Source organism: Setaria viridis, chromosome 3 (assembly GCF_005286985.2).
Source record: "Setaria viridis chromosome 3, Setaria_viridis_v4.0, whole genome shotgun sequence".
NCBI classification, from domain to species: Eukaryota; Viridiplantae; Streptophyta; class Magnoliopsida; order Poales; family Poaceae; genus Setaria; species Setaria viridis.
This window is the reverse complement of record NC_048265.2, coordinates 4,388,716-4,414,634: the sequence shown is the minus strand read 5'-3', so window position 1 is coordinate 4,414,634 and position 25,919 is coordinate 4,388,716. Positions and strand designations below refer to the sequence as shown.

Here is a 25,919-nt window from a genome sequence, read left to right as displayed (position 1 = left end):
ATCTCGGTTGGAGCCACCAACCGGGACTAAAAGGGCTCCCACGGGCTATGAATTTTAGACCCAGGATTAACGCTTCTTTAGTCCTGGGTCAAAAAAAAACCGAGACGTTTGTCTCTGGATGGAAAGTTGTTTCTTTACTAGTGTCAACTCTACACCTCTACTAGACTAAATCGACATATCAACAGATACACAATTTATCAAAAGTATGGTTTCTTTATTTTACTAAATAAATTCAAAAAAAATATAAGCACATATGCCCACTCATCTATGCTCGCTTGAGCTTATCAGCAGCTGCAGCTGCGGCTGGCAGCCTAGCCGTTCGGCTGCCGGTACAAGCAGCTGCCGTAGCAGCCTAGCGAAGCAACTCTGCGCACAGGTGTTGTAGTGACTGTTGGCTTGCTGTAGCGGCTGCTCAGCCAGCTTACCGAGCAGGCCGGAGGGAAAGGTTTACTACAAATAGTGAAAAGGGAACAAATAGTGATTTTTCCGACCAAAGGCGGCTGACTTATCCAGCTTTATTGGACAGCTTAACGTAGCAGTTTTTAAGACAGAGGTAATTAGGATATGTAGAAAATTTCAAATAATAACAAATCGAAAAATTGGGCTGTGTGGGCTGTGCGCGTCCTAACTTGTGAGTGAAGTCGGTGGGCTGTGTAGTGGGCTTCATGGGGCGTATGGAGAAGTCCATAGACCCAACAACATCTTTCCTTATACTACTTGCTGCAAAGCGGCCCAAGAAAGGAAAGGAGATAGAGACCAAGCGGGGGTAGCGGGCGGCGGACGGAGCGGCGACACCGGCGAGCCGCCTTCAGCCTTGGTGTTTGATCCGATTCTGGAGCGCGGCTGAAACCGGCGAGGCAGCCGCAGCGGACGCGAGATCTCGGGAAGGGTCATCGACGCTAAGCAGCGGTGAGGGCTTCCCCGATCTGAACTCTTGTTTTCTTTCCCCCGTTTTCATTCGACATGGTGACATACTGACATGGGTCCTGATGGAACTTCCCAAGGGTTAGTGCCGATTCAGTTGACCTACTTGCTGCTACCATAAAAAATTGAGAGATTCGTGTGGCAGTTATGTGTTATGTGCCAGTCAGATCCGCTGTATTCTGTAGATGTTCGGTGTATTGCTGTGTTCTGTAGATGTTCGGTGTGATTCGTGTGACACTCCCCACTAATTTGCGGTTGTGAACAAGGAATTACAAGGTCCTTGCTGAAATTATGTGGCCCAGGAACATGCGAGCTTATTATCTGCCATACCCAGAGCTTTGCTTAAAGCAGAAAAAAAAAAAGAAGAAGAAACGGATTTTTCTACTACTGTTTATGTTGTGAGAAGAAGAAAATTGATACAGGCTGGTGTTTTGCTCAGTTTACGAGCAGAAAGTTAGAAAAATAGGGCACACATTGTGCTGATTTTAGTGCTGAATAAGACAGTGCGGAATTTCTTGTAGTCATAGTTACATATTGTATCATGGTAGTTATAGGAAGGCTGGGTACTTTTAGTCCTTTTGATCTTTTTTTTCTTTTCGAGAAGATGGTCTTGCCTTCAAAGTACAAGTTGTAGTATCTGAACATTACACACCTCACGCACACCACAAACACTCACACCTCACGCACACCACTCCCTATGCGCAAGCTAAGACCTGCAACCTATACTCACACTCGCATGCCCGCCTTGAAGAGATGGTCTCGGACTACTCACACTCGCATGCCCGCCTTGAAGAGATGGTCGCCAGTTTTCAGCATGTGTAAAAGGCCACCACAGTCTAGGAATAAATCCTTTTGATCATGACGCCTCATAATCCTCCCCCAGTATGGGCAGCATTTTGTCAACCATTTGGTTCTTCAACCTTCGTTCCTGCTACTTTTGCAGCTTGCTCGAGAATCACTGATTACCATCTTAGAAAACCACAGTTTATGTGTGCCTGTTGGTTTATGGTCTGCTTTGTGCGAAAGTTTGTAGTAGTTGTGCTGCTTTCCACTCCAACTGACATTGCTGGGTTGTTTGCCAATCAGGTATTTTTGTGTCGTCTGGAGCACAGACAAGATGGTTAATGCAATCAAGGGGTTGTTCATCTCCTGGTAAGCTCCTGATACAACTGAAAATCAAATCCATAATTTTATTTCTTGTTAACCACATGTTTATAATATTCCTTTAAAGTTTTTCCTAACAAGTTACACTCCTGTCAATCCTCTGTTTCCCCCCAGTGATATACCTATGGCGCAGTTCATCATTAATCTGAATGCCTCGATGCCACCATCGGAGAGGTTCATCGTGCACATGCTTGATCCTACACACATGTTTGTTCAGCCTCATGTGGCAGAAATGATCAGAAGTAAGATAGGGGAGTTCAGGGACCAGAACAGCTATGAGAAGCCTCAGTGAAGGATCATTCCACCTCTTCCCTCCCCCCAAAAGTCCAAAGATGTGTACCTTGTGCTTATAATATGCCGAACTCCTATATGGGTGATTGGATGGCGTTGCCATGCCTCACCCATGATGATCTAGAATAACAATATATATTTGTGTTTTAGTCTAAAAAATCTGGTGTATTTCAGTGACTTTCTTTGTACCCGGATTGAGCCTTTTACTTGGGTCCCTGCCACTTTGTGGCGCTGATAAACTTTGGTTGCCTACATTATGTATTGCTGTTGTGAACTCAACTCTGATGTAGGAGTTTTTTTATGAGAGCCCGGAATGGTGCAAGTGTGCAACCGAATGGGAGTTTCATCATATGAACCGATCTACTCCTATACGCAGTTTAAGAATGGATTTCAAGAATAGTAGTCAGCATGTGGGTTTGTGCCTTGGCCCTATGCCCTCTTTGATCAATCACCAATATGTATTGAACTGTGATCAGATGCAGCAAGCGTTGTTGTGCCGTAGCATCTTCAGCAGGCACAGGAAAAGCATGTTGTTAGCATGGAAAAAGATCCATGGACACCTGATAAATAATTAAAGATAGTCCATCCATCCATGATTGAGATTCTCCATTGCATAGGCCGGAATAAAAACTTACTTTATCTAGAAAAAAGATCCATGTATAAAATTTCAGACTGTTGTCATATCGTCAGAATTGGGCCGGGTGGTCTGAGTGAAATTGGGCCTACTAGAGGCGATTATGGTAAAGAAGGGAGGGCCCATTTGGAATCCTCCTCGGTTTCGGACTTTCGGTGTTGGGCTAGCGGTAGAATATAAACAGATGCAGGAATTTTTTTTATTTTTTTATTTTTTATTTTAGTATTTTGAAACGTCTATAACTAAATGAAATCGGCGGAAGAACACTCTTACCGCCAATTGAACCGCGGAATTTACCTTCTCTGCGCAGCATATTTTTAAAAAATTATAACTAATTCACATGAACTCAATTGGAGATAAACTTTATATAAAAATTGTAGATCTTGATGAGATCTACAACTTTGTAGCTAAAACTTTTTTCATTTGGAGCCATCTTGGTGCTCAAATAATCGACACAAGTTTCAGATCTAAAATTGAATTTTAGATCTGAAACTTGTGTCGATTATTTGAGCACCAAGATGGCTCCAAATGAAAAAAGTTTTACCAATAAAATTGTAAATCTCGTCGAGATATACAATTTTAGTATAAAGTTTATCTCTATCCATGTTCATATGAATTAGTTATAATTTTTTGAAAGTGTGCTGCCCAGTTTCAGATCTAAAATTTAAATTTTAGATCTGAAACTTGTGTCGATTATTTGAGAATCAAGATGGTTCCAAATGAAAAATATTTGAACTACAAAATTGTAGATATCATCGAGATCTACAATTTTCATAGAAAGTTTATCTTCATCCGAGTTTATATGAATTAGTGTGCTGCCCAGAGAAAGAAAATTTCACCAGTTCAATCGACGGTAAGGTTGCTACAGTGCACCTTCGTAAGATTGTTACAGTGCGCCTTCCGTTATTTCATTTGGCTATAGACATTTCAAACGGCGGTATAAGTATAGATTCGTAATTTTTTTATTAGGATATATATTTTGCAAAATACTAAAATAAAAAATATTAAAAAAAATCCAGGGGCTGCGGGCGCCAACCGTCGACAAGGCCACCGCCGCCGCGGACGAGCTAGGTTTTCACCGGCTGACAGAAGAGCCGAGAGCATAGCAACGGGCAACGGTGAACAACTTCTTCTTCTTCTTCTTTTCTTCTCCATCCATCATTTTCATATAGCGGCGAGGCGAAGTGGTTCCTTGTTTTTGTTTGAAAAATGAAAATTGATCTACATACATGCTGATGAAACGTACGCAGAGAATTTCGGAATCCATAGGGACTTACGGTTCTTTATTAGTGCCAACTCATATACTCCTGCAGTATATATGCCGTTGACCAATGTATACTCGTACGTATATAATGCCTTTAATTTCTTTCATTCATCTGGGTCTTCAGCTGGATCATATCACCCAACATTGCATAACTCTGAACCCTGTACGCCTCCCCTCCCTGTTGCATGTATAGTCTCTGCATTTAGTAGCACGTGTTTCTGAATTTTCTTCTTCCACATATTGTACATATGCTTCTCTCTTTGTTATTGTTCAGGTACAAATTGATACGAGCTAGTATTTTGCACAGACAATAAAAAAGAGAAGAAGATGGTGTCCTCAATTTGGTCATTTTATTTCTCTTTTCCTCTCTCCTTTTCTTTTGCGGAGATTTCTCTTTTCTTCTCTTTCGGCTTCTTCATAATAATCCACACTTGTTACTAATTCCTTTTTCTTTACAGTGGCATACCCATGGCGCAGCAGTTCATTGTTGATCTGAATGCCTCTTTGCCTGCATCCGAGAGGTTCATCGTGCGCATGCTTGATCCTACGCACATGTATGTGCTGCCTCATGTGGAAGGAATGATCAGAAGCAGGGTAGAAGAGTTGAGGAAGCTTAACAGTTACAAGCCGAAATGAAGAAGGATCCTTCATCCTTGATTCGGCTCATGTCCATGTAGGACTGTTATAGAATGGATGCATAATGCATTCTTAGTTAGTAGGCTATATCCATCTTACGTGTGCTTGTACTGTGAATTATGATGATGTACGTGAACTTGTCATGAACTTGATCGCTCTTGAAACAGTATCATGAACATCATACAGATGTATTTTTATGACATCGGTCGCTTGTTGGTATGTACTGTACTCCACCAGGAACCACAGAGATAAGTCAGTGTTGACTTTTGTGTGGCCCGTGCAGGAGAGATGAGAGTGCTATATACAGCAATGATCTATGCACATGACACTATATGATGAATCTGATGCCCCTGTTTTACTCCATGTAGCAAGCGTGGTCCAAGAGATAACGTGCTCTTCATGAAAAAGAAAGCACCTGTACTGACCATCCTATAGTGAACTACAAACACCATTGTTGTGTTCCATGTTCAGCAGGGACAAGAAGTGTTACTGAAGGACTCCAGGGTCCAGACTACTGAAAGAGATAGCCCATCCATCAGGTTGTAGTTGCAGGTTGAACGTACAAGTTCCCTTGGGTTCAGACTTCAGATGCATGCCGGATTGATCCCTTCCTCTCAAGGAATGAAGGAATAGGTTCAGACTTCAGAATCATTCAGATTTCTCTCTCTGAACTTTGCAGCCAAACAAGCATCGCATCGCATCGCATCCCATGCTCTCTCTGCACCCGGCATGCTTGGAAGCTAAGTCTATCAGACTCAGAGACCAAAGCTTCAAGCCTTGGCATGATTCAGGAAACACTCATTGGCGCCGGCCACATTTTTCTTTTCCCTTTTCGCGCAGCGCCTTGGCTTTGCTTCCAAGCGATCACCAAACTGACGCGTATATATATACATGCATCCTCCCATGCGATCTCACAATCAAACAGCAACCTCTTCTCCGATCCTTCCTACTAGCTACTGAGTGAGCAAGTACTGGTGATCAAGATGGGCAAGCTCTCCATCGCCGCCGTCCTCCTGTGCGCCGCCGGCGCGTGGCTGCTGGCGGAGGCCCGCCCCCACGGCGACGACATGGAAAATGACTTCTACTCCATCGTGGGGTACTCGCCGGAGGACCTCGGCAGCCATGACCGGCTGATCAAGCTGTTCGAGGAGTGGGTTGCCAAGTACCGCAAGGCGTACGCGAGCTTCGAGGAGAAGCTGAAGCGGTTCGAGGTGTTCAAGGAGAACCTGAAGCACATCGACGAGATTAACAGGGAGGTGAGCAGCTACTGGCTGGGGCTGAACGAGTTCGCCGACCTGACCCACGACGAGTTCAAGGCCGCCTACCTCGGGCTCAGCCACCAGCGGCCGAGCAGGACCTCCAACTCCGGCGGCGGCGGCTTCCGGTACGGCGGCGTGAGCCGCGGCGACGTGCCGAAGGAGGTGGACTGGCGCAAGAAGGGCGCGGTGACGGAGGTGAAGAACCAGGGGCAGTGCGGCAGCTGCTGGGCCTTCTCAACGGTGGCGGCGGTGGAGGGGATCAACCAGATCGTGACGGGGAACCTGACGTCGCTGTCGGAGCAGGAGCTGATCGACTGCAGCACGGACGGGAACAACGGCTGCAACGGCGGCATGATGGACTACGCCTTCTCCTACATCGCCGGCAGCGGCGGCCTGCACACGGAGGAGGCCTACCCGTACCTCATGGAGGAGGGCGACTGCGACCAGAAGGCCGGCGACGAGAAGGTCGTCACCATCTCCGGGTACGAGGACGTGCCGGCCAACGACGAGCAGGCGCTCGTCACGGCCCTGGCCCACCAGCCCATCAGCGTCGCCATCGAGGCGTCCGGCAGGCACTTCCAGTTCTACAAAGGGGTACGCCATTTTGCTGATGATGCTGAACGTTCGGTTAATTATATATCATTGTGCATTTCCATCGATCTCATATTCCCATGTATGCAATAATGCAATGAAGGGCGTGTTCGATGGTCCGTGCGGCGCGGAGCTGGATCACGGCGTGGCGGCGGTGGGCTACGGCACCAGCAAGGGCCAGGACTACATCATCGTCAAGAACTCGTGGGGCCCGCACTGGGGTGAGAAGGGGTACATCCGCATGAAGAGGGGCACCGGCAAGCCAGAGGGCCTCTGCGGCATCAACAAGATGGCGTCCTACCCAACCAAGGGCCAGTAGAGACGACGACCCCCTGCAGCCACGCATGCATCACTACTACCGTGCGCATGAACATCAAGATGCATCATCCTTTCGATCAAGTCAAATCGTAGCCTTTTGTACTTCTCATCTTTATTTCTTCTTTCCCTTTTAATTTGTTTGGTGAGCGTGTTTAATTTCTCGATCGATCGGGGAGCAAAAGGCACTCATGCACGAGCTGCCTGATGAAATGATGGATGGAATAAACTTTGACCTTTACTTTATTGGCTATATATGAATTTGATCGTTCTTTAGTTCCATTGGAAGTTTTCCTAAAATTATTTTCCCCTAAAATCATATCATCCCACAACAGTTCCCTAATATTAGCCTCCCCAATATTTCAAAATAGGCCACATCAGCAATGATGAGCCCATCATTTGGGCTGGCCTCCTCTCCCCCTCACGTTAACTCCCTCATCCTCACAGTTTCCTCCTATCGACCTCCAACACGATAAATATCAGCCGGGTCAAGAGCTAGACTAGCTGTTGGGGTTCGCGCTCGTGCTGCTCCTGGAGGTTGTTGCCGCCGGCTAGGGAGTTCCTGCTCACCACCAGTGACCTCTTCCCTCTTCCATACGCCCTCGGGGTTCGTGCAGCTCGAGCTCTCCTACATCGAAGTTGTGCCAAAGGTCATGCCCATCTTGCCGACGCCAAAGCCGGCGCTGGCCGACCCGGAGGAGGAGCCGGAGAATAACACCGGTGCCGGGAACGGGAAGGATGACGAGAAGATCGAGTTCCCTACTTGAATCTCATCGAGGAGAACCAAATCATGGTGTCCGAGTACACCAGGCTGCCGTGCGCGGCCGTGGAGGCGCAGAGCTCCGAGAGCTTGCTGTAACATCAAAGTTTAAAAGTTGTATTGTTCTTGACTTAACTGATGAAACTGAATAAGAAGCTTTTGGAACATTGATGGGCCTACCTTGGTTCAAGATTTAGAAGATGTTTACATGTGGATGTTGGACAAGATCATGCAAAATGGGATGCATGATCTATGGTTAACAGATTCTAGTAGCTCTTGTACAAGGAACAATGGGTTTGGATAATTAATTTGGAGCTCAAAACTGGAAGTTTGTACTGCTTCAACATTGGTTGTTTAACTGACGAAGGATTCAAAAGTTTCAGTATAAGTTCGAGTTTTATCCAATGTTCAGAGACTTCTATCTCCAAATTCGTTGATTTTTGCAACAAAAGCCCTATCTATAGTTTGTAGCTGATTGTACCAGCTTCAACTTTGGTTAAAGGCTCAAGATCATTTGGTATTTGGATTGGGGAGAAATCAATAAAGAACAGACCCCACTCGTCGGCCGAGCACAAGAGAAGGCAGCGCCCGAGGCCCCAACGTGGAGGTCGACTCGTCCCGCACAGGAGAGCCCCGCGACGAACTCGCCCGGCACCGCGTTGGAGGCCGCGGTGGACAAGCCTGATCAGTGTCAACATCGAGTAGGAGGTGAAGGTCTATGAGATCATGGGAACCAAATCATGCACATATACATGAAGAGCATGCAGTGGTTCACCGACTCGCTCGTCAAGATGAAGCTCCCCGCCTTGGATTTGGACAACGACAGCAGCGAGAAGAGCAGCCCCGCCACCGCCTCTGCTGCCGCCAAGATGAAGCTCCCACGAACTAGCACGCGCTAGAAAAATAGCGCGGGAAAGGATGCTCGGCGGCCGATAGGGGGAGGAGGCGACTCGTGAAAATATCCGGGGTGTCGGGGTCTGGATTCGCGTCGACCAATCTTTAGGGAAGATTTAGGGGAGTTGTTGGAGTTTCTTTTTCCCTTTTTCTCCTTAAAAAAGTATTAGGGGTAAGATGAAGGGGCTTTTGGAGTTGCTCTAATACGATATTACCATCAACTTTACGTGCCGTCTTCAAAAATCTAACAGGTCGCTCCAAGCTGCAGGCACAAGTGCAAACAAGAAAGCAACAAATTTTCTTGCGGCACATTTTCTATCAAATATAATTCCATCTAGAACTCCAACGGATCATCCTCGAACGGGAGCTTGGCCTGGACCTCTCCTTGGTCGCAGTTGCATACTCTGTACATCATCACTTGTTCAGTCGCTGACTCCATCAACCAGCTGCAAGCCTGCAACCATATATATGTCATCATTGCTTGTTCAGTCGCCCCATGCATCAATCACCTGTAGGGCTGTAACCGCATACACAATCACACGGTTCATTGTTGATAAGATGCAGGGCACCGTGGGAACAGGCGTCAAGGCGTGGTCCGCGTCGGCGTTCCACTCCGCCGCAGCGCTCTCCAAATCCACGGTAATCCCACCCGTACCCGAGCACAGCAATGGCTAATCAGAGATTCAGATTAACAGAGCATGGAACAGTCTGTCCATCTTCTGAGTTCTATCTATCCATCACATTTCGTTTCAGTTATTTTGGGCAGGGACGCAAAGAGTGCCCCTAAAAACATTCTGCTAAATGGCAGCCCGTATCAGGTAACACTCACCATTTTCCTATTCTGCACTTCCTAATCTCTGAGCTTGTCTCTCAACAATACTACAAACTGATCAGCTACTGGAGGCACACTTGTCACCCCGTTTTCAGTGTGTTATCCTGGTAGATATGAACTAGTATGTGCATTCTTCTGTCTCGAGTTTTATGTACCAGATGTGCGTTGGCACTGATGGGTAAAACAAATTTGCCTTGACAGTTCAGTTTATACTATACTTGGGAAATGTTCCTTTTAATTTCTTATAAGATGCTTAATTCCCTGTGAAAAAGGATTTACTTCAAAGTGTGTTTCAATGTTCCCTACAGGAAAGCAGTAACAAGCAAATGAGAAAGCAGAAAGGTAGTGGCAGACCTAAGGCCCATGCCAAAAAATAAGCGTAAGTTCTTTCAAATCATTTGCCGTGAACTGCTTGTGTTCTCATGGACAATTCTGTGTTTCTAATTAACTAGAGTACCAGACTGATGGAGTGAATATTTAAATATACAAATTATAAACACAGAATGAAAACATTGCCAGAAGCACGTGTTTCCTCAGGTTCTCTGCATTCTGATCACGAGAAAGAAATGACTGCATGCAGGCTGGGCCAGCAATCCCAATTTCTTGCTAGCGCATGTATATAGCAATGTATTACACATCAAATTTTCTAAGAACGAGCAACTGATCGAACACAGACTAAAATTTTTCACCTCTTGGCAAAATAAATGTTGGTTCTGTATAAATAAATGTTGGTTTATGTATGTGCACCAACGTTTTGGTGACTCTGTACGCTGATGGCTTGGATTGAGCCTTGCGGCTGGTAGAGGGAGCCATTGACCGCCGCACCCACCAGAGGCTCCTCACGTTTTTAAAAAGAAAAAAAAGGCAAAAAGATATGGTTTTGGAGCCGGCCTGTGTCATAAAAGTACTTATGATGCTTTGTCCATGCTACGCTGTACAAAAGAGAGGGTAAACAAAGCTCATATGAAAACACAGAAATAAAAGGTAGCTCAAGTTGTCAACTCTAACTACTGAATACTCCTACGTACCTGATAGAGGTCAATTCTGGTTAGTTTTTCCTTTCTGAAAAAGAGGTCAATTCTGGCAGCCACCAGCCCACTGATATACACGTTCTTCTCCTTGTTCCCCATTCAATCCATAACAAAATGCAGTATAGCTAGCCCAACTACCGTGCATCTACTACCAGTCCTCGCTCTAGAACCTTCTGTTCTATTTCTGTATTCAACCACCAGCCCGAACTGACTATTGTGGATGGTCTTGTTTCTGACTCCATCCATCCCTGCTCTCCATTCAGCAGCTGCTGCACAACAAAGACTGCATCGTAGACTGCTAGGTAGCTAGAGATGGAACATCTCTTCGGTTGTTGGCAAATATATATTTTATATATATATATATATATATATATATATATGATGCTTTGTATTATTATGTTATTATAAAATAAAAAAATCCTACTTTTCTCTAGCACAGGCCAAAATTCTTTTATTACTGATTCGTGTCGGGCTGAATGAAGTCCATTTGAAGATCTGGATCTGAGGACAAACGAGATCTAGATATGGGAAAATATTTCTTTTTCGCGATGTATAAGTTAAATAATCAAATGACAAAGCATATTGCTACACCCACTCGATCTGGAAAGTCTTTTACAATCTACCAGCCTGAAAAATTAATTCATATAATTTTTCAGCATGAATGCTTTCCTTCCATTCTCTCATCAAGCGTTTCATATTTGTACCAAAACTACAAGGTGAAGTTGGACATATTTCACATCTCCATCCCCATCGATCATCCTACATTGATTCCAAAGCAGCATTCCCATCATCATCAGTTGATGCAACTACCATTAGATGCTAGGATTCTTTTATGTCGATGTTATTCATAACTTTCTTATCTTCATGGACTTAGATACAGTACCACGGACTCGGGACCAACTAAGTATGCAAATAAATTTTATTTGTTAGAGATGTATTGAGATGGCGAATTGATGATACGAATACCGAAATAAAAGGACATGGTTGAATCTCAACGTGCTTTTTTTTGTTGAACCTCAGGAACAGCACTTTAGCCTTGTGTCAAATTATAAGAAAAAAAAGGGGCTGCCAAAAGACACGGCCTGTTCGCTTCAGTTTATTGAGCTGGCTTATCAGCCACCAAACAATATTTTCCTCTCACAACAAATCAGTCATTTCAGCTCGAAAAAAATGATCATTAAAAAAAAGAAGAAAACTAAAACCATAGGTGACATATGGTTGCCTATAAAACCCATGAGCTCGCTGCACCCCCGCCGCTGACAGGTCGGTCCCACGAGAGAGTCTGGTTGGGCGTGGGGCCGGGTGACGGGTGGGGTGGGGGTAGGTGGACGAGAGAGTCGGAGTCGGAGCAGAGCAGAGCAGTAGTGAAGAAGGAACTTGTGGCGGAGGTGGACTCGATTCTGTTGGCGTTGCTGCCGCGGCGGTTTTAAAAGCAATCCCCGGGCTCCGTCCTCCTCCCCTTGCCCATATCGATTTGCCGAATCCGAGGTCGCGGTCGCGCGCATCGATCTCGCTCCGGAGTTCGGGATCTGCCCCCCATCGATTTCGATCCCATCCGTCCCGCGCGCGCAGCAGCAGCAGCAGCAGCAGAGATGTCCAAGGTGTACACCCTCGAGGAGGTCGCCAAGCACAACTCCAAGGACGATTGCTGGCTCATCATCGGCGGCAAGGTATACCAACGTCTCATCTCCGCTCCTGCGCGCATCAGCCATCATTTCTTGGTTGATCCCGGACCCTCTTCCAGTCTTGCCCCTCCCAAATTCTGATCCAAGGTTAGGTTCTCTGGGTCATAACGTAGTCATGGTAGCTGGCAGTCGGCTCTGGTCACTCGTTGGCTCACTGACGATGTCCATGCCGCGGTGCTCCCAGCGGCGGCAGTCTTGTTTTCCCCAAGATGATTCTTGGTTCTGTATTATGTTTCTTCAGCCAGTGCCACAAGCTTGCAGATCCGGCCAAGGCTATTGGTTCTTACTGTTTCCCCGCAGATTGGTTGGTCCAGTATTTGCCTTGTAGGCTCTTACAAGCGAAGTCTCTGCTTTCGCGCTGGCCGGATCAGCCTCTGGTTGTTTTGACTGATTAATTGCGTTGCTCTGGTCGATGTTTATCAGTTTTTGTGTGCCGCCAGACAAAATCGAATCTGCATGTTTCCTTCCTATTTACAAGCAGATCCCCGCATTAGTTACTTGGCTTTTGCGCCTTTGTTCTTATGATATCATCATGTTTTATTCTCATGTACTTGTTGTATTTTGCTAATTCTTTCGTGCAAAGTGCCATAGTGCATACAGGATTGTACAACTAATTTTGTAGCGAAACAGTTAAAGCTTTGCTGGATCGTGACAGATATTTTTCACCATATCCTTGCTAGAGGCCATTAAAGCATCAGTAACAACTACTTGATAAAATGCATGTTACACCTTTTTTTAGCTGTTTTATCTCCGATTAAACAGCTTATAATGCTAACGACATCAAACTGTCCATAGTTCGGCTCAGTGGGTTTGCAGGCTTGTAGTATGTTACTCTTGAAATTAATTCTCTTTGCTCTTCAATATGTTTGGCCCTGTCTACACGCTCGTAGTGAATTGTAAATTCTGTTCATCAAGGTGCCGTGTCTGTGTTCTGCTAGGGAAAGCATGCACCTTAAACACCATCTTGAACTAACACGTCAGTATTTTTTTCATCGTATAAAGTTGTTTTCTGTTTTCTTTCCCCAAAGATTGATGGTTTTCTTAGATAAGATATAAGACATGCTACTTATTTACTTAACCTCGATGAAATGTGTTATGTCTGCTTAACCTGCTGCACTTTTTACCTTTCCTTCAAAACCTTAATGCTTTCATTTGCATAACAATATTTGAGAATATCAGGTTGATTATCTTTTATCACACTTTTTTTTTTGTTATGGCCACTCTCTCTTTTGCCTGTGGCATGGCACCAGCTCTTTCATTAATGTTGCTACTTTGACTAATAATCAGAAATTTATCGTTCTCCATTAGAACCTCACCAGTTCTCTGTTTTTCTGTGGAATAGGTGTACGATGTGACCAAGTTTTTGGAAGACCACCCAGGAGGTGATGATGTTCTGCTGTCCTCAACTGGTAAGCCTTCTTGTCTTTGCGTACCACTAACTAGTGACAGAATAAGGTTGCGAAAAATATGTTGTAACCTACAATACATTTGGACCTTCTGCAGCCAAGGATGCGACCGATGATTTTGAGGATGTTGGGCACAGTACCACTGCCCGTGCAATGATGGATGAGTACTTGTTGGGTGAAATTGACTCGTCAACGATCCCTGCTAGGACGAAGTATGTCGCCCCCAAGCAACCGCACTACAACCAGGACAAGACCCCAGAGTTCATTATCAAGATCCTCCAGTTCTTGGTTCCCCTGGCTATCCTGGGCTTGGCTGTTGCCGTTAGGATCTACACCAAGTCGGAGTCTGCTTAGCTTTGCTACCCTTGCCCCATCGGGATTGTAAGAGTTGAAGAACTTGTCGAATAAGTTAGCAAGAGTTTTGTGAGGTTTTACATGTAACATGTCATGAATTCGTCGAATGTTCCGTGCTTGTGGGTTCGGTAGTCCTTGGATGTTCATCCGATGATTAAAATGGGATCAGAACGCGTTGTACTACATTATTTGTCGTCTCAGTTGTTGGTGAATATGCATATTGCTGGTCGCTAACTGTTTGAAACCATCAGTTATTAGCTATTCATTTTTGGTGGTGTTGTGACATGTGTTGGGAGGTGTTAATTAATGTGCTGTTTTGTTGGTGATATTCTACCATCAGTTGTGATTATCTGAGTTAATATGCTCCCGCCAGGGTTGACGAGTTAGTGTCATGGCCTAACCGAAATAGTTTTTCTAGCTGGCTGCTGGCATTGATAATTTTTCTAGCAGGTTGGCAGGCTGACATTGCAATGACCACCAGATTGTGTAACGAATCAGAAGGACATCCTCTCTTTATCCTCTGTTCCAAACATCCTAGAACAAAAAGTGTCCAAATATTATTACGAAAAAATTGGCCAAAGGACATTCTCTCTTATGACACGAGAGCAAGTTGCAGCATCCAAAACTTCCAACACCAACTACAATAATTCACTAGGATAGTTTATAGCATATAAATGAATGATCAAAGATGCAACATAGCATATGTTCACTGACCATAAAGCTGGTCACGTTAAACAGTAGTTCCACACACACAAGCCCATCACAATACCAGCCGATACACACACTACTACTCATGAATCAGTGACCAAGCAACCTTCACGAGCATCTTGGTGACACCAACAGCAATTTCGACCGCTGATATCTGGAGTAAAATCAATGGTATCTTGACATTCAACACCACCATCAGTCCGGGCTACGATAGTCATTAACAGCTTCTCCTCCAAACAAACAGATACAACGGACTGCAAAAGTTGGATAACACCTTTACCATTGCCATTCATCGCACCAGTCACTTTGCTATCACGAAGCACAAGGTGATTCGGGATGCTGCTGGTGCAAGTAGTGATTTTTCCATAAAAATTCTCCCCCAGGGACTTCGATTGCAATTGTAGCCTCCACTGCATTTTTCACAACTGCATACATCACCTCCATGGTACTGAGCCTGGTAACAAGATCTTTTCTTTCAATCTCGCATTTGTCCAAACGTCGACCTGCTATGCCCCTGATAGTCACCAATCCTTTACTAAGTTCTTTCTCCTCCTGCCCTTGGTGACCCTTGATCTTCAAGTCAATCTCAACACATGCATCATCTAATAACAAAAGTCCTCGTTTTGGGCCAGTCAAGATCAACGATTCATCCTATACATGGAAAAGTTTACATGATAGGTTAGTGAAATATATTTCTCCGATATAAATCATAGGACACGAAATTTCAGCAACACGTAGATGATTTATTACCACATATGACATTGTTTTAATAGTCCAGTGATTTATATGTACACATTTGTTTGGTTCAAAGTTGATGTCGATCAGTAAATGTCTCAAAATGGTAGTATCATGAAGATCAATACTCCCTCCGTTCCAAATTGTAGACCGTTTTGGTTTTTCTAGGTGCATAGTTTTTACTATGCATTTAGATATAGTGTATGTCTAAATGCATAATAATATCTATGAACCTAGAAAAATCAAAATGACCTACAATTTGAAACGGAGGGAGTAAGAAGCAACACGAGCATGACGAAATTAATAAACAAGCAAGACATAGAAATGATTTAAGAAAGTGCATCCTCTAGCAACTAGTATGCACCTACAGAGTGCCCATTTTTGTCTAAAAGAAACATGTCAATTTACAGTTTTCAAACATACACAGAACATAAGAACAATATGCTTCATTTTGAACATGTGCCTTTTATTAAGGCTACAACATGATCATCTGACATTCTGATGACGATTGATCAGATGCATTTGCACCTTTTAGCAATATGCAAATTCAGAACCAGAGGATGCTTATTGACAGCCACTAGAGATAATAGTACACTGTTGGAAAATGTAAATTTACTGCAGAGTATAATTATAAATCTTCTGTACAGGCAAGAAGGGAACACATAATCCTACTTACCGTAGAGTTGATGAGTTGGCAATGATCTTTTCCACGATGGAAGAGATAAACACACTTCTCATCAAGGCTGTCTCGGGCAATGGCAGTTCCGTAGACTTGGACTGGAAAGCAAACATCCAAGGATGCTATCTTCACGGAGAGGATGTTTACTGCAGCATGCTGCAAGTACCGATCGCCCTTCTTGAAGACTCTGTCAGTGTGTCTCATCGGACCAAGGGGCGCTGTGGTGTGGAAAAACAAAAACAGAAAGATTGGATTCAGCTTACAATTTGAAACTAATGTTAATACTGAAGCAAACAACTACACATGCAGAGGTTTTCCTTCCATGAATATTGTTTTAACGAACTTGATCGAGTTGAGACTGAAGCTAGTTTTCAGTAATTAATTCAATCAAGTAGTAATTCACGGCTGGCAAAGGATCTAGGCAGAAGTAGTAAAATCGATGCAGGTGATGGAAGGTGTCAGGTAAATTGATAGAAGAACTGTCGATCGACTTACACTCCTCGTCGAGGTCGAAGTCGGTGAATTGGAATCGGTTGTAGTATCTGCCGTGCTGCTTGGGATCGGAGTCGAGGATACTGTCCATGACGGCATTGTGGGCCTTCACCGCCCAGACGCGGCGCTCCTCCTTGCGCGCCGCCTTCTGCTCTCTCTGCTTCCGCCTCTCGTGATCAGCCACCGCCTCCGCCTCGTCGTAGAAGAAAGGTTCCAGGTCTGCGCACTCCTCTTCGTCGTCATGTTCTTCCGCCGCCATGAGCACGGAGGAGCCCAACTCAACTCGCCGCCGCTCGCCATGCTACACGCGGCCACACCCAAGTATTTCGCGTTTGCAGTAGCTTGAAATCGATCGGATCGGAGGATCTGATGAAACATGTAACTGATATAGCACGGGCACTCGAGGTGTTCCCTTTTGTTTCTATACGAGTCCGATGCCAAGACGGGCGGAAACGGGACCACGAGATCGACCAGGATCAGCGTTCGGTTCGGCCGGCTAGAGTTGTCGGTCGCGGGCCGAAGATTCTGCCCAACGACATTCATCACAAATTCACAATGTCAAATACGAAAACGAAATCGAACGTCGTGTGAATCCCAATACCCCATGGACTATTCAAATCATCAGATCAATATGAAAATAGCTAGGAAGGAAAGATGCATCGACAGGAATGGTCACCTGCCGAGTTGTTCATTTGATTCAGTTCTGGAGCAAGAAGAAGCAGCTGGTCAGAACTAGCTAGCCCACATGAGGCGTCTGGGCGACGGTGGTGGTGTCGAAGAAGATGCGGACGCGGTTGAGACGAAGATCCTGGGTCACCGGCGAGCGGATGGGCAGCACGACGACGTCGGCGTCGGGCTTGTCCTTGAGGATCACCTTCTTGGCCTCCTCCACGCTCATCCCCACCACCTCCGGCCACGACGTCTTGCCGCCGCCAGCACACCGCACTTGTTCCGTCGAGGAGCTCATATTGGTTGCTGGTCGATCGCTAGCTGCGGAGGAATAACGGGATGCTTTTGTTGTAAGGTATTTATAGAGCCGTAAGCAGGATGTGATAGCAATTCAGCTGAAGTGTGACAGCAAAAAGAAAAAATTATGGTGCAGAGGGCGCGTGCATGCAGGGCCAAGAAATGTTTCCTGCTCCAAGGCTCAATAATGTAGGCACGAGGCACGCGAGGTGCCCCTAACAACAGCCAGTACAGAACAAGATCGAGGAGGATAACGTTGCAGAAATTAAAAATCCATAGTCATCACCGTCCCCTAATTTTTCGCGCTTGCAGCCAAATAAACCAACAGCTTTGACCACGTGGATGCATGATGATCATGTCAGATAACTACATATAAGGATGGAAATGAATGGGAGATAGTCCAAAAGGATGTACTGTGACATACAAACTAACACTCATAACATCAGCTTCACTGCAAAAGGACAGTGTTGCTGAGCTTATGTTACTACAACAAAAGGAAGTCACTGTATTTACAGACAAGACAGGGGATTACTGGCTTCAGTCTAGCTAGCTAGACATCTAACGGCTTTCCTCTTGAGTAGCATGTATGTTTCTCTTAAATGTTTACATGATTTGACTAGTAAAATTTTTTTAGCAATTATGATCAATCTGGCCCATAAACAGTACCCTTGTCCTCAGCAGATTCATCTTTGAACAAGCATGCTGGGAGATTGTCCATACTTCTCCATCATCGAGTCAACAAATAGAACAAGGGATTGCATTCTGTTTTGAAAAAGAAGGGTAAATAGCCATAAATTCGAACCAATTATACATGTGGTCAAATAAGAAACTCTGATAGTGATAGTAGAGAATAGTTGGTCTGCATAATCAACATTTGGTAAAGTGCAATTTCAGTCCTACTATATCAAATGGAACATGCATGGGTGCTGGAGGATGAGCTAATCCCACATTATATTATTTGGGCCAACAATTTGTTTGTTGGTTGCCAACAAACAAATCCTAAATAAGCTTTGTATATGATTCCGCGAACAACGAATGGATGGTATCCTTTAGGTTGGTGCAGTTTGTGAAATTGTCCTCTTGGTTGTACATGAATTCCATTGTCCTCGTCAAGTTGAATATCCTCTCCAATAGCTGCTTTGGGTAGACATTGTTGGGGTTCAGCCACTCGCTGTTAAAATCTTTCCATGACTCCTCTTTCAGTATGAGTATCTTCTCGCGTGCCATCTCAATCGAGACATTGTGCTCCTTCATGTAGCTATCGATTGTCGAAGCAACATGAGGGATCAATTGCTCTCGCTACACATGAAGTTAAATATTCAGATATATTGGTAAGAGAAAGGTAGAGTACATGTCAAGAAACATCCTAATTAGCGTTGATCAATAATAATAAAGCTACATTATGTGATCAGCACCAAAATCATGGTGCAAATTCAAAATTGAACTATGAGTTTGTTATCAGGCTTCAAATATTATCATAGTATAATCTAATAAATGAGATATGTTATATTACCTCATATGACTGGAGGTCATCTACTAGTCTGAGAATAATGGAAAGTGCCTGGACCATTTTAGGTACACTAGAAACCCAATTAAAGAAATCAGTTGTCGCTATATCATGCATCCCAACGAAGGAAGCACACGACAAAATGGGACATCCACCGGTTCGTAGTGAAACCTTTAGATGCTCTTCAACAGACTCTGGAATATATCCTTCCTGGAGCATTTTTACCTCCATGTTGAAGCTTCTAACAAGATCTTCTGTCTGCGAATTGTAGTAAACTATATATGTTGGGAAAAATTTTCACATTTATTGGTTCCCGGATATTCATTCAGAGGGAGGCCAAAAAATTGAAATATGTAGCTGCAGAAGGTAACTTACAAAGTATCTTAGATACAAAATGCGATGTTTCTCCTCTTGGTGAAGCATATTTTCAATGGCTTCATAGCTATCCAATATTTTCCCCAGAGCAATTCTCATACACTCTGGGAGATCATAAGCGGCCTTTGGATCCCATCTGGAAATGATGATTCGGACAAACATATGAAGTCTATATGATCAACATGTAGAAAAACGTCACTACACTGGTAACTTTAAATATAATTTAACTGTGTAATTATTCATCAATCACACTGGTTGAATTTTCTTTGTTATATTTACTCAAAGCTAGCTAGATGGAACTTTTCTGTGCATGACCACTCATAGTCATACATATGACTAAGCCAAATATTAACCCCAAATACAGAACTAGTTACCATTATAATATGGTTCTCTCAAGGAAACAATCTATGTGCTCTATTTCGAACTTCATATATGCAAAAATCTGATTTTTCCCCCTCAATAAAAGCTATATAACTTACCTACTTAAAAGTATCATATTATTTTCCTTATTGTTCTTTCCGCATTTCACAGTCAAGACAAATATGAACCGAACCTACGATAGAATATTTAATTGTAAGCAAAGAGAGAGGTACAAACCTTTCAATGCAATTGGTAAGTATGTCACATTCTTTTGGTGATCCGTAAGAATCGTAAATATCATCCAAAAGGGTCACAATGGCAATAATCATTGTCAATATTATTCGGGCCCGTGAATGACATGGTTCAAAGTATACCCCTAAGATCCACAAAAAGCACTCCACAATTCTATCTCGAGCAAAAGGGATCATCGACTCCATCTTTATATCCTCCCACCATCTGTATGTGCATGAATAACAATTATTGTAAACTTCATTTTGGAAATTCACTAGAGTTACAGAAATCTAGCAATTTTGTCTACATATTAGTTAGTAATGTCAAATATTCGTTATTTAAATGTTATTATGTAATTGAACTCCAAATAACAAAACATGCAACACTTCACCTTGTAAGGATACTCAACTCTTGCTGGTGATGGAGCTGCATAATATCTGAATTTAACTTTGCGAGTTGCAGTACCTTATCATGTAGTGTAGCATCTTTCTCATATTTAGAGATATAATACTTTGACTCATAGATTCTAACCCTTCTAGGGAGTGGGATCTCAAGTGTGGATTTTATTTCACGTGCTAATGGCCCTTCCACAAAGGGCAATATCATTTCTAAATGCCTTCTTGTGAATAGTATGGCTTCATCAAGTATTATCTCCCCATGGGTCCTGAGATGCGCAGCATTGTAGAGGTTCAGTAGGTCTATAGGATTGTTTCCTAAGAAACCTCCCTCCACAGTTTTGAACCTTACAAACACATCTGGAAAAATATCATCAAATTTTTCAATTATCAGTCTTTCAATGTATAGAAGGAAGTTTAGTGCTGAAAAAGACTATTTCCCTTTTTTAACAGTATAGATAACCGGTTCAGTATGCGAAATGTTGAAGGAAATTGTTTGAAATTCCACCAATGGTTATTTAATTACCTGGTGAAACACAATATCGATGTTTCCGAAGTAGATAAAACCAGAGAGCCACTGTACCAAGGTCACAGTCTCTAACATCAGCAGCCTCAATTTGTGCTAATTCAGCATTGATCTCTTCTTCGAACAGGTGATCCAAGCACAGGCGCTCCAATACATCGACGAGAAGCAGCCTCCCATGCAGGTCACCAGTAGTTGAACTTGCTACGATCATTTGGGCCACTTCTCCCTTGAGTTTATCTGCTCGATCCATCCAAGCCTGCTGAAACGGTGGTTAAGTACTTAACCTGAGCATAATGGCAAGTACTAACTGGTATCTGTATTAACCTTTTATAATTATTTTCTAAATAAATTATACCCAAACAAGTTGATTAGAAAATTCTGTAGCTATATATCACTTCATTAATTTAAAAAAAATGATAGCAGAGAAGGAGATCGATCAATAAGAAAAACCTGTAGTTGCTGAAATGAATTGTCTGGGTTAGAGTAGCCAAGGAAGAAATCACGCCATATAGATGGGTGGAAAATGCCGGTGCTTCGGCTCAGGCGGCTGTCTGCCTCATCAGGATGATGCCGTGCTCTCTCCATGGAAGAATCCTGCTGCGATTGGCAGCGGCATTGCTGCAATGTGGTGTACTTCTGCCTTCGCCGCCACCTCCCTGAAATGCTCCGGCATCGCCCGAGCAGCCGTGATCCAGGAGCACTGGTGCTTTGGCGTTGTGGTTTGAAGGATAAGGTCTCCATGACAGTACTGACGATGCTGGTATCTAAGAGACTAAATTTGTGCAGTCTAGATTTCTTGTGCAAATGAGGAAAGCCTACGTGCTCTAGCAGTATTTGTTTTTGGTAAGTGATCTTGCAGTTTTTAATATACGCACGAGGCACACGAGGATGGAACGGAAAAGGACAGGACAGATCCCTACCTGCTTTGCTTCTAGCAGACATGAGGCACATGAGGTGGCCCGTTCACGGTCTCTTCACCGAATATACAACAAGATGGTGAAAATTAACATCCTCGCCACCTTACCCTTATTTTTTTTTAAACGAGCTAGCAGGAGAGCTGCTGCTATATAAAAATAGAGGAAAGCTTGACGGGTCGATTACTGTACAAACTATACACTCGCATCCCAATAGCGGCAAAGAAAAACTCCGCTAGGGCTACCACAAAAATCAAGACGCGTAAATGAAATATTGTAAGTGTTTAGCTCCCGCCATGATCCACACTGCCGTCTGGTCTTTGATGCAATTGACTATCCGATTAGCTGACTGCTCCTTGTGCCAGAATATCCTGTGATTTATGTCTGACCAAATTTCCCAAAGGACGAGGATAATTAGACTACGCAACTATTTTCCGCCGACCATAGGGGCGGCCAGTAAAGCTGTCCGCCAACTATGCAAGGAATCGTGCCTGTCCCAACGGCTCGGGCCAATGTTCGGACACCTTATCCATGTACTCATCTCGATCCAGAGTGTTCTTGCAAAGTTACAGTCGGCGAAAAGATGATAGCCAGTCTCCTGCGTCGTGTTGCATAGCACACACCTTGGGTTACTGGTCCATCCCTGACGTTGTAGTCGGTCCGCTATCCATTTCCTATCTTGTATAGCCAGCCAACCAAAGAACTTGCACTTTGGAGGCGTCCTATTTTCCAAATTAAATTCTTGAAATTAGCCGCCGTGGACCCTATGAATTGTGATCGGTAGGCCGACTGTGAGCTTTACTTCCCGTCTGCCGTGAACTTCCATGCGATGGTGTCCGGGAGACCCAGTCTTAGCTGCAGTCGGCTGACCTCGATCCATAATCGATGGTACTCAATGAAATGTGCCATGGTGAACCCTCGATGTAGAAGGTTTAAGTCTTGTATCCATGTGTCACCCGTCACCGCATCGTACAGCATCTTGTTCTTTCTTTTGGACATGTGAAACAAGTTCGGTGCTTTGTTCCTTGGCCTTTGTCCACTTACCCAACCATTGTCCCAGAATGATATTTTCTTGCCGTCTCCAATTATAATCATGGTCGCCGCAGCAAAAAGCTTGCGGACAGCTTGGGAGCAAGGTATCTCGCGTCCCTCCCAAGACGACCCTTCATTCATCCAGTCCTGCCAAAGCCAACGCAGACGTAAAGCTCTGGAAAACATTCTGAGGTGTAATACTCTGAGTCTGCCCTCGTTCCTAGGCCTTGCGACCGTGTCCAATTCACCTTGCATTTGCCGCCTGTGATTGACTCCGTCCCCGCCCATAGGAATTGTTTCCGCTTAGCATCAATGGTCTTCATTATTTCTTTCAGCGCTTTGAGAGTCGTCAGTAGATAAACTGGTTGTGCGGTTAGGACGGATTTAACCAATGTGAGCCTCCCGGCTGGCGTCAAATTTCTTCCGCTCCAACTGCTTAGCTTGCCAACCACCTTGTCCACTAGCGGTTGTAAGTCGACCGCCTTCAGGCGCACTGCGGACAGTGGTAGGCCTAGATATTCGATCGGGAAGGTGCCACGCCTTACCGGTAGATTTTCAAGTACCTCGCTCAACTGTACACCTTCACAGCAGATAGGGACGGCTGTTGACTTGCGGAAATTTGTTTTGAGCCCTGTTACTTCTCCAAACATTTCCAAAATATTGACTAACACATCTATTTCCACTTTTCTTGGCACTATAAACATCGCCACATCGTCTGCATACATTGAAATACGGCATGACGGTGCCCTTCCACATAGTCTGCTAAGGACTCCCATATCGGTTGCCAATTGTAATAGCCTTTGTAGTGGGTCAATCTCTATGACGAAGAGGAGCGGGGACAGTGGATCACCTTCCTGTAAGCCTCTGCCATGCTTTATAGGCAGATTTGGGACGCCATTTAGTAGGATGTGTGCGGATGAAGTGGACAGTATGGCCGCAATCCAATCAGACCAGCGTGTGGGGAAGCCCAAGTGGCGCAGAAGCGATAATAGGTAATCCCATCAGATGGAGTCGAAGGCTTTAGCAATGTCCAATTTGAGGAAGACAGCTTGCACTTTGTTTCTACGATATCTTCTAGTCATGTTTCGCACTGTCATGAAGTTGTCATGAATACACCGTCTCTTAATGAATGCACTTTGGCATTTGGAGACAATTGAGTTCATGTGTGGTTGTAATCTAATTGCCAGAGCTTTTGTGATGATCTTGATGAATGAGTGGACGGCACTTATTGGTCTGAAGTCCTGTATGGTGTTCGCTCCCTCTTTCTTCGAAATTAGTATTATATTAGCTGTGTTAATTAGTTGGAGGTTGTTGCATCGGAGATAGTAGAACGTGTTTACCGTTGCCATTACGTCTTGTTTGATGATATCCCAGCATGATTTTTGGAATAAACCCGTGAATCCATCTGGCCCTGGGGCTCTATCACTCGGCATACTGTGGATGGCTTGTTTGATTTCTTCTTCGGAGTACGGTGAGTCTGGTGAGGATAGATCATGATGGTTGAGGTGGAAGAGGTCCCAATTGAAGTCCGCGGCACGTGGCTGAGGCTGCTGCATGGTTGCTCTGAAAAAGTTCTGGATCTCAGCCGATTTTTCATCATGTGTGCACGCCCATTCGATCTCCTTTTTAAGTTTCTGGGTGTAATTTTTCCGTCGCCTGGAGTTGATCCGCCGATGAAAGAAACGCGTATTAGCATCTCCTAGTTTAAGGTTCGTTATCCTGCTTGCTTGATTCTTACGTCCACTTTCAATGACAGCTAGTCCCGTAGCCCTTAGTTTGAGATGGCTGCGCAGGAGCTGCTCGGCCTCCGTAAGCTGTCAATGTTCTTGCGCTATGTCCAACCTCAGTATCACTTCTAGGGCCATATGCATCTGCATTTTCGCATCTGGTATGAGCCGGCTGCTCCACTCCCTCAGTGCAACGGTTGTGATATGTAGTTTGTCATAGAGTCTATGGAAAGGCTCGATGTGCGGTGATTGCATGTTCCACGCTTAGGTTACTGTTTCCTTGAATCTCGGAAGCCTTGTCCAGAAATTCTCGAATTTGAAGGATTTGGAGCGTCTCGGGTCACTTTGGTTGGAAAGCAAGATAGGACAGTGGTCGGATAAGAAAGTTGATAGGGTATGCAGGACGTGAGTACTGAAGGCATTTTCCCATTCCGCATTTGCAAAAACTCTATCGAGCCTAACAAGGGTTGGATTTTGTCTTTCATTGCTCCAAATGAATCTTCTATTTAGCATATGGACCTCACGTAAGTCACTGTCATCAAGTGCCTGTTTGAACAAGTTCATAAGCCTCAAGTTTAGTCTGTTGTTATTTTTGTCGCTCGCTTTGTAGATGAGGTTGAAGTCACCTAGAACTAGCCATTGGGAGCCTTGTGGAGGCTTTTGCGCTTGTAGTTCTGCTAGAAATTGCGGCTTGTCGTTCGATCCGGTTGGACCGTAAACCAGGGAGAGTGTGAAGATGTTTGCGGTTTCATGCATTGTTACCTTGCTGTTATATGGTATGGTCCTACAACTATGTCAGTGAGCCCGACGTGAGTGCTATTCCACAACAGTAGGATGCCGCCCCTGGTGCCATTGGGGCCCCCAGCTGGTTTGTAGGAGTAGCTGTGAAGCCTTACCCTTCTTGTTTTATTGCTTCCGCTTGCATCTAAACCACTTCAAATTCCAGAGCCAAAAACGATGCCACGTCTGCGTAATTTGTATTTTGCAGATGGCGATTCCTCAAAAAAAAAAACAAAGATGATGATGTTGATGGTTCAAGAAGCATATGCACACAGTAAACAACAAGAGGAGATCAGGACAAGCCTATCATCCAACTCTCGGGGTTTGAGCAACGGTGTCGACGAAGATGCGGACACGGTTGGGGTTCAACTCCTGGGTCACAAACGTGCCAACCGGCAGCACGACGATGTCAGCGCTGGGCATGTCCTTGAGAATGATCTCCTTCGCCTCCT

The 25,919-nt window shown here is 44.4% G+C and overlaps 5 protein-coding genes and 1 non-coding gene across 7 annotated transcripts; 3 read left to right on the top strand and 3 right to left on the bottom strand.

Moving 5' to 3' along the window:
• Positions 1–727: 727 nt before the first annotated feature.
• Positions 728–2,658, top strand: LOC117847226 (general transcription and DNA repair factor IIH subunit TFB5). Its single transcript, XM_034728395.2, has 3 exons — positions 728–909; positions 2,011–2,076; positions 2,203–2,658. The coding sequence occupies exons 2-3, from the start codon at positions 2,042–2,044 to the stop codon at positions 2,378–2,380; spliced, it is 213 nt and encodes a 70-aa protein (XP_034584286.1). The 5' UTR covers positions 728–909; positions 2,011–2,041; the 3' UTR covers positions 2,381–2,658.
• A 3,159-nt stretch (positions 2,659–5,817) lies between these two features.
• Positions 5,818–7,331, top strand: LOC117846913 (cysteine protease XCP2). The gene is made up of 2 exons (XM_034728035.2): positions 5,818–6,766; positions 6,867–7,331. The coding sequence occupies exons 1-2, from the start codon at positions 5,897–5,899 to the stop codon at positions 7,080–7,082; spliced, it is 1,086 nt and encodes a 361-aa protein (XP_034583926.1). The 5' UTR covers positions 5,818–5,896; the 3' UTR covers positions 7,083–7,331.
• Positions 7,332–11,958: 4,627 nt separating this feature from the next.
• Positions 11,959–14,325, top strand: LOC117849803 (cytochrome b5). The gene is made up of 3 exons (XM_034731497.2): positions 11,959–12,265; positions 13,623–13,689; positions 13,784–14,325. The coding sequence occupies exons 1-3, from the start codon at positions 12,188–12,190 to the stop codon at positions 14,038–14,040; spliced, it is 402 nt and encodes a 133-aa protein (XP_034587388.1). The 5' UTR covers positions 11,959–12,187; the 3' UTR covers positions 14,041–14,325.
• Positions 14,326–14,666: 341 nt separating this feature from the next.
• On the bottom strand, positions 14,667–16,913 carry LOC117849802 (uncharacterized). Its single transcript, XR_011897720.1, has 3 exons — positions 16,658–16,913; positions 16,160–16,380; positions 14,667–15,399 (listed from the first exon to the last, which is right to left on the bottom strand). It is a non-coding gene; the product is annotated as an uncharacterized protein (transcript).
• A 129-nt stretch (positions 16,914–17,042) lies between these two features.
• LOC140222330 (subtilisin-chymotrypsin inhibitor-2B-like) lies at positions 17,043–18,426 on the bottom strand. The gene is made up of 3 exons (XM_072292570.1): positions 18,287–18,426; positions 17,331–17,644; positions 17,043–17,179 (listed from the first exon to the last, which is right to left on the bottom strand). The coding sequence occupies exons 1-2, from the start codon at positions 18,336–18,338 to the stop codon at positions 17,391–17,393; spliced, it is 306 nt and encodes a 101-aa protein (XP_072148671.1). The 5' UTR covers positions 18,339–18,426; the 3' UTR covers positions 17,043–17,179; positions 17,331–17,390.
• A 16-nt stretch (positions 18,427–18,442) lies between these two features.
• LOC117849801 (alpha-terpineol synthase, chloroplastic) lies at positions 18,443–21,831 on the bottom strand. 2 transcript variants are annotated; one of them, XM_034731494.2, is made up of 7 exons: positions 21,465–21,831; positions 21,015–21,273; positions 20,485–20,848; positions 20,100–20,318; positions 19,503–19,638; positions 19,134–19,385; positions 18,443–18,919 (listed from the first exon to the last, which is right to left on the bottom strand). In XM_034731494.2, the coding sequence occupies exons 1-7, from the start codon at positions 21,753–21,755 to the stop codon at positions 18,620–18,622; spliced, it is 1,821 nt and encodes a 606-aa protein (XP_034587385.1). In that variant the 5' UTR covers positions 21,756–21,831; the 3' UTR covers positions 18,443–18,619. The 2 variants fall into 2 exon arrangements, with proteins under 2 accessions (XP_034587385.1, XP_034587386.1); XM_034731495.2 differs by having other exon boundaries at positions 21,015–21,270; positions 21,465–21,830.
• Positions 21,832–25,919: the final 4,088 nt, after the last annotated feature.